Source organism: Drosophila miranda, assembly GCF_003369915.1.
Source record: "Drosophila miranda strain MSH22 chromosome Y unlocalized genomic scaffold, D.miranda_PacBio2.1 Contig_Y1_pilon, whole genome shotgun sequence".
NCBI lineage: Eukaryota > Metazoa > Arthropoda > Insecta > Diptera > Drosophilidae > Drosophila > Drosophila miranda.
Window position 1 is genome coordinate 53,061,965 of NW_022881603.1, and position 7,930 is coordinate 53,069,894.

The 7,930-nt window shown below is 49.8% G+C and overlaps 1 protein-coding gene across 1 annotated transcript; it reads right to left on the reverse strand.

Annotated features, from left to right (window-relative positions):
• Positions 1 to 1,447: 1,447 nt before the first annotated feature.
• LOC117190589 lies at positions 1,448 to 3,609 on the reverse strand. Its single transcript, XM_033395638.1, has 3 exons — positions 3,230 to 3,609; positions 2,873 to 3,170; positions 1,448 to 2,760 (listed from the first exon to the last, which is right to left on the reverse strand). The coding sequence occupies exons 1-3, from the start codon at positions 3,316 to 3,318 to the stop codon at positions 1,636 to 1,638; spliced, it is 1,512 nt and encodes a 503-aa protein (XP_033251529.1). The 5' UTR covers positions 3,319 to 3,609; the 3' UTR covers positions 1,448 to 1,635.
• Positions 3,610 to 7,930: the final 4,321 nt, after the last annotated feature.

Consider the following 7,930-nt stretch of genomic DNA (forward strand, 5'->3'; position numbering starts at 1 on the left):
TTGATCTCTTATCTTGTGTTTTTGTAAAGAGCAGAGTTAATGTTATGTTCCCAAGCTGTTCTCTGGAGTTTTAGAGTCACAACTGGCCACTACAAGGGTAGAGCCGCTCGTGGCGAAAGCGCGCCCGTGCGGTGGATCGTGGGACGGTCGGGCCTGGCCCGGCCACGAGGCGTGGGTGAAGCCGTGCTTGGGAGCTGCAGAGACGTGCGTTGGGGGTCATGTGTGGTGGGAGACTGGGTTTGGGTCAGGGATCGGAAAGGTGTGGGAGAGGGGAGCCCAGCCTAGCAGATGCCGCATGATCCACGACTCACATCTGCGTCGCCGGGTCCCCCGGGCGAGGGTGTAGGAGAGGGAACCCAGCTTTGCGAATGCCGCGTGATACCACGACTCACATCCAGCATCGCCGGGTCCCCAGGGGAGAAAGGTATAGGAGAGGGAAAACCCAGCTTGGTGAATGCCGCATGATCCACGACTCACATCCACTTCGCCGGGCCTCCTGGGAAAAGGGAAGAGAGGGGAGGGGGGTGAGTGACTCCTACGGGCGAATGTTCTGAGACAGGTGGGTTGAGGTTGGTGTCTTTATTGTTTTCGGATCATTTCCCTACTTAAAATCCCGCGCCTGCAGCGGTGAAATAAACGCCAAAAAAATATCATAAACAACATGTGCGCATAGATATGTAAAGAAACTGCGGGAATGTTCTGCTTATACCTGCCTACTGCACCGATCTATCCCCCCCAGAGCTCACATACGTGAGGTGGCTCACCCTGGTTTCCCTTCTTTGGGTCCTGTTCTCCCACGGCGGGTCCTCGTCACTTCGGTGGCTTCCTTTGCAAACCGCGTGGGTGCGGTCACAGCTGGTTTTATTCACCGCGTGCGGGCGAACACGGCTTATTCTGTACATGGCGCGGTCACGGCTAGTTTTTCACACGGCGCGGTCCCGGCTTACTTTTCACATCTATTTTGGCTTCCGCCGCACAACCGGTCTGGCCCAGCCCTCGGAGATCACTCCCGAGCTTGGCTCCCGCTGGACCGTGCCAGCCTCGGCTTTTCTTTTTCGCAGCTTCTCTGCCGCTTCGCTGCTGCGCCGCCTTCGGCTGCCGGCCTCGGCTGCGTGGGTGTATGGCTGCGTGTGTGTATTGCCTGCTTCGCCGTCGGCTCTTTTCCTCGGCTGCGTGGGCGTAAGACCGATCGGCGGCATCTCTGCCGCTTCGCTCTCTTTCATGTTGTCTCTTTTCGTCTGCGTATAGCCGTTCTCTTCCTTGCGTTGGCTGCGTGGGCGTAAGAGCGTATCTCTTTCGTGTTGGTTCTCTTCGCCTTCGTATAGCCGTGGTGTGCGTCTCTCTTCGCTGCGTGGCCGTAGTGTGCGTCTCTCTTACGTGTTGGTTCTCTTAGTTCTAATAAGTAAAAAGGCCTACTGTTTTTTTACCTACCTATTTCTTACTTTAATGGGTAAAAATAAGGATTCATTGTTGTTTGTCTTGGTAATACTAATAATAATAGAAGTAATAAAATCGGATAATAGTGATAATGAACTGAGATAATAATGAAATTAGATAACAAGCCGTCGGGGCGGTCCCTTCAGGGGATGGTGTCGTGGTCAGTGTTGTGGAGGCTTATGCCTTCACACTCCCTTCCTACTTCGGGGTGGGGCGCGGTGAAATGCGCACCAAATTTCCGCTGATGCATACGCGGAAGTGTTGGCCGTGGTGGTGTTCTAGGCTGCGGATCCGGCTGCGCCCGTGACGCGCCGCGTTTGCCTGAGCGCTGGCGCCTTCCAGCAGGCTTTGCGGGATGCGGCGGTCAGGCGTGCTTACCCGCCAGGCGACTGGGGCGATTGGCCATTCCTGTTCCTCCTGCAGCGCGTTTAGCTCGGGCATCTCCTCGAAAGCTGTAAGCAGTCCGCCCGCCTCTGCCTCTTCCAAGCCCAATGACAGGTCGCTGTCCTCCTTTGGTTGGCTCGGGTTTCCTGGTTCGGCCTCTCGGGCCGTGCAGCTCGTCGGTTCCGGGTTCGGGGCGTTGTGGTCGGTGGGAGCTGGCGATAGCCACTTCATTGGTGCGTGGTCCAGCGGCTGCCAATCGGGATTCTCCCCTCTTTCCGGGGCTGCCGCCTCCTCTTGCGCGTCCCACTCCTGCAGTCTGGCGTGCCACCCGTCGTCCCAGCTGGTGTCCGGGATCGGGCCGTTTGGGTTCTCCTGCCCTCCCAGGATCCAGGCTACCTCCTCGTCTCCGTAATCCCTGGGTATCGGAGACACGGGTCCGTCCCCCAGGCCGAGTTCCTGGAGCAGTTGGGGCAGCTCATTGCCGGTTACGTGTCTGGGTGGCTCGTGTTCATCCTGAAGGCCGAGGTTCCGGAGCCGTCGGGGCAGCGCATCGCCCAGACTGCCGTCGCTGATCCGTAGCGGAGTGGTGTCGTCCTCTCCTAGGAGCTGTACCTCGTCGTCGCTTGTTGTGTCGTTGTCCGACGCGGGGATGATCTCCCTCTCGGGCCTGGGTGGGGTGATGGGCCGTGGATGGCCGAAAAGCAGTTGCAGGGTCCTGTCGGCGTCCTTCCAGGTGGTCCAAGGTGCCACGTCAACCGCGATGTTGGCTGGAGTGTTCTTCTGGCAGTTGGCCGGCCCATCATCGGTGGAGAGGAGGTCGCACAGCTCCTCGTTGTACAGCTCCAGGTAGGAGTTGCGCATCGTAAACTCAACTTCCATCATGCGGAGTTCGTCGAAAAGGTGACTCAAGGCACGCGGTATGATGCCCACATCAGAGTCCTACAAAAGGGCCAAAAGCCAAAGACAAAAGACAGGTAGAGCAGCAATTAACGTTTGAACCGCCTCCCTCGTCCGATTCTAGGAATGAGAAAACTGGTTCCCCTCTACTCACATCTTCCCAAGAGGGCTTCAACTCCGCGGTCTCATTCCCCACCATCGTGTGCGTCTTGCCAGTACCCGTCTGTCCGTATGCGAACACCGTGCAATTGTAGCCGCTTAGCACCTCTTCGATCAGGGGCGACACCACCACCGCATAGACATCGCATTGCTTGGACTCGGGGCCGAAGCTCCGATCAAACGTAAACTTCTTCAACTTCGAGTCGAGGGTATGGCGTGTGAGGATCTCGCGTGGATTGAGCACATCCACAACCTCTGCGGAGCGTATGCATCGCTCGCGTGCATTCAGCGGCCTGCAGGGATGGAAATCGTACTTATTGGGCGATCTACTCCCCGTAGATGGGGCACTCACCTAACGCGCACATAGACCTGAATGTTTTGATTCGATTTGCGTGCCTGCTGCTGCTGAAGTTGCAGGCGTACGTTGTTCGATGTGTCCATTTTACAGCACAAAACTCAAAATTCACTTTTTAGCGCGTAAAAATGATGCCACCCAAAATATGGTGTGAAACTTTTGTTTCCAGCACTTGGAAATGTACACGTTTACTCTTTTCAACTTTGTGACAGCTAAATAAAGCCTTAAAAGACCTTAAAATCCGACTGGGGCAAGGTGACAACGATTTCTATGCCATCGTCGGCATCCCGCTGATGCTGCTCATCTGCCTGTCCAACATTGGGGATGTGATTTTTTGATTTGTAAACTTGCTCAGGGCACTTAGTGTGACCCTGAAGCGTACTTTATTAATGTTCTTATTACTAGGTGCAACATATAACATTATTTATGGAAACATTACAATTTGTTTAACATTTAGGTATTTTTTTTTTTACTTTACGGTAACATTGATAATAACAGACAGAAAAATACTAGACAGTTATCGATTATTGCTCTTGTAAACAAAAGTTAAGTTAAGATCGGCTTGTGTTTTCTTTTTTCTGACTTAGGCATAAAAATTTTGTGACGCCGCTCCTGAACCCCTCATCCGGTGCGAAACGGTGGCTTGGACGACAGGGAGACCTCCAAGCATCGGCAACGCAAGCGCGGCATCGTCTCGTCTCTCCCTTCCTGGCCGAATCCAGCCGATGCCACTCTAAGAAGAACGGCGACGCATATGCTTCTTTCTGTGAATGATATGAAACTCCTGGCTGATTTTAATATTATTTTATTTTCAGGTTTATGTTTTGTAGGTTTGGCGATCAAGTGTCAGGAATCCAGTTAGGTAATTTGTGTTGTTATATTTATTGGATTTTTAACCTTTGTTTTGACTGATTTTAATTATTTTCTATTTACAGGTTCGATTGATCCATTGGGAGGTTTGCGTTGAGTTTGGTAAGTAACTCTATTTGTGCTTTTCCTTTGGTTAATTTTAGCTACATTTTATTTGAAGGCTAAATTAATTGTATTTTATTTGCAGGTTCAATTGGTTTATTTGGAGGTTTGCGTTGTGTTTGGTAAGCGAGTCTATTTCTGTTTTGACAGATTTTGATTGTATTCCATTTGCAGGTTTTGATTGGTTTGTTTGGAAGCTAGCGTGGTAAGTAAATTAATTTGTGTTTTGACTGATTTTAATTGTATTTTATTTGCAGGTTCAATTGGTTTATTTGGAGGTGTGCGTTGAATTTGGTGAGCGAGTTTATTTCTGTTTTGGCTAATTTTGATTGTATTTTATTTGCAGGTTTTGATTGGTTTGCTTGGAGGTGATTTGGTAAGCGGTTTAAGTTATGTTTTGGCTGCTTTTAATAAGTTTTATTTGTAGGCTTATATTTTCTGGATTTGGTGATAATGTGTCCATTTTTGCTGTGCCATTGGACCAAGTCTTAACCATTCGGCTGGAAGACGCCTTCCTCTTCATCCCCTCTGTGGTCTGGCACTATAATTCTTTGTATACCCAATGGTTGGCCCCTGATTCTTTCAAGTATTGTTTCCCTAGTGTATTTCCCTTGAGCATACATTTTTCTGTACACGTTTATTTTTAGTTCGCAGAATCTGTCCGGGTGTTTGTATGGTTTTTTCTTCCGTTCGGCCTCTCTATTGTCCATTTTAGCCTTTTCCAGTCTTTCCTGTTCTTCATTTTCTAACCTCAGCAGAGTAGGAAGTCCTTTCCTCAGGATGGGTACATACTTCTCTACTATAACTTTGCGCTCAGCTTCGGAATAGTATCGAGTCGGATCCAGATCTGGATTTGGTTGTTCCTGACGTTGTCCATTACTACGCGGGAGGATAAACTTCCGGAGTTGATTGTCATATCTGTGGCGGCTAGATTTCAATCTATTAGGGACATGGGGGTTGGTCAGCAGTCTGGCCACTTCGGAGTTTGAGTGATCCACGAGTGAGTTAGCGAGACGGCCGCTAGCTTTCTCGTAAACCTCCTGGACAGTTTTGATATTGTATACACTTCTGATATTGTCGTTTCTTGTGTATCTTGTGGCCCTAACTGCCCTCCTCACTAGTCTTCTCTTTTTTGTTTGTGATGTGCACGGGAACAAAAATTCCCGGCACACGACAGACACCACAAAAGAACAGGGCAACACAGAAATACGTCAATGGCGACACGGCAAAGAACAACGAAAATGCGACACGAAACGGCACGAAACGGTTATAGCACGTCCGACGATCGCGACCTCTCGAGCGGGTGGACGAGATGAGAGTGGCGGACGAGGTTCATGGTGGAACTCTCACATGTCCACCAACTCTCACACTCTCCCCCCCCCCCACTCGGGAGACCCGATCGCCGGTTCCACTTTCACTCACCCCAATATTGAGTGAGATGAAAGTAGTCCGAGGGCAGCAGCACCGATAAGTAGGCAATGGAGAATTGGAATGGCCGTTTGTTATAGTGGCTGTCTGTGTTGTCGGTGGGTAATGGCTAGTTTCTTATGTTCTTTGGCTCTGTGTATTGGCTGCTCTGTTGTTGGGGATGGGATGGAAAGGGAAGGGGGAAATTTGCCTGCTCCCGTATAACCATCCCGGATACTTTCAACTTCCGGATCTTACGATCCGGGCGCGTGACGCTCCGAAGAGTCGACCGCATAGCACCATGTGGGCGGTTGAAATGGCTTTGTTGGGGCATTTGGCAGAGTGGCGTAGATTGGCAGTGTTCATTTTGTTCCTGCTCAACCGCATTTGGTCTTTAGTTGCTTTGAAGTGGGTAGGGGGTGGGGAGGAAATGGCTGGGCGTAATTGCCGAATTTGCGATAGATAACACACTGGCATTGAGAAATGCAATTTGAATTTGTATTGGCTTTTTGGTGTGTTATCGGTCAGAGTCTAGTATTTGCGTGGTATTTTTGGTAATACCACGTGTCAAGGGGAATTATGGGAATGGCAGATAGGTTGGGAAGAAGAGTAAATAGGTAATAAAACTAATTAGAAACTACGAAAAATATTAAAATAACTACAGAAAAAACTACATTAGTTTACAAAAACTTATTCCTAATATCACAGGCTAGCAACTAAAACTATGGACAAACTATCTACGGACATGCAAAAACTACAGAAACAACAGGATTGACATCTACAACAAATACTTTGATGCAGACAAGGTAAAATAAACGATAATTGACATTCATTTACAACATATAAACATATTAATTATATTTATTTTATTTCTAACAGGAGGACAAACAACAACGGAGCACCGGCGGGCATAACAAACGCAATGCGAACATTACGCTGTATACCGGCCGGCTCTGTTGTCCCCCTGTGTGTTGTTTATTGGCTGGCTGTATGTGTGTATTGGCGTGCATCGTGGGCAAAGGTGTTCATTGACGAGCGGCTCTGGTCCGGCCGCCCACGTTGCATCTGTCAGGTGGAGATGGCGCATCCAATCGAGTGGCACTGGTCCGGCCACCCGAGATGCGATCGTGGAATGGAGTGGCATTGACATCGGTGTGTGATGCCAACGAATCATGATATTGGCCGCATCCAAGTGGCGAACTGGTCCGGCCACCAGGATGCGTTGTCGATTTTGTTGTTGTTGGCCGCATCCGAGTGGCTGCTGGTCCGGCCACCCAGGATGCGTTGTCAGTTGTATTGGCCTGGCCTCCTCGGCCACGTTCGTCGTCGGATTGTAATGGCGTTTTGAGTGGCTGCTGGTCCGGCCACCCAGATGAGGAGGTGTTTGTTTTGGCTTTGATTTTAATTTATGTTTATTTGCTGTCGGCGTTTGGATGTTATTTGTGGCGACCCTTGTCTGGTTGGTGTTGGCGTAAAACAGCAGGTGAGTATTTTGTGTATTGGCTGTCTGCTTCTCCCTCCTGTTTCTTCTTCTTTTGCAGGATTTGCTGGCGTCCGGCGGCTCAACACTGGGCCATCCCGCCCTCACATAATTGGCATGAGAGACGGGCACGACCCAGTGGAGCGGCAACAGGCGCCAGCATCTGCGTCGTCGTTGTAAATGGCAGCTGCTGGTTTGAAGTGGCGTGACGTCATTGTGATGGTCGGTGGCAGCGTCATCAAAAAGGGCCTCCTTTTCCGCCCATTTGGCAGGAAATTGTTGATGTTGATGGCGAGGCAGCTTCTTGATGGTCAGCTCTGTCTTGTGATTGGCAGGTACGTGTGATTATTGAGTGTTTTGGCCGTTTTTCGTTGTTGTCCGTATTGACGTCTTTTTCCTTTGTTGCAGTGGCTGGCCTCTGGACTTCTGTTGGAATTGACGGTAGTGCTGCTGATGAGGCTTCCAAATTTCGTCCATTATGCCTCAATAGAGTTGCAGGAGTGGCGAGGCAGCTGCTGGAGGGGCATTTTTCAATATATACCCGCTTTGGGTTAAGGGCTCTCAGTGCTCCACAGGGGAGGGGCTGAGAGGCTGGGGTGTGAGCCGCCAGCAACCAAGCGCGTTGCTTTATTAATAATGGGCAGTATATGTCTTAATTTAATTTATGTACATTTTTGTTTGTTTTACAATTCAACTTTAAACGACACTCAAACACACTAGTACATTTGATGGCACAATAATTTACAAACATATAATCTGCAGCAACGAAACACTTGTAACCTCGACTAGGCCCACTGCCAGCAGGTTGGGTGGCGTGGGGGGGGGGGGGGGAAAGGGAA

Excerpts from the sequence above, each read along its gene's own strand:
- LOC117190589 (XM_033395638.1), bottom strand. The coding sequence starts at position 3,318 with ATGGACACATCGAACAACGTACGCCTGCAACTTCAGCAGCAGCAGGCA. Across the intron at positions 3,171-3,229 it reads CAGGTCTATGTGCGCGTTAG|GCCGCTGAATGCACGCGAGC; the intron begins GTGAGTGCCCCA and ends CCATCCCTGCAG. Across the intron at positions 2,761-2,872 it reads TGAAGCCCTCTTGGGAAGAT|GACTCTGATGTGGGCATCAT; the intron begins GTGAGTAGAGGG and ends GCCCTTTTGTAG.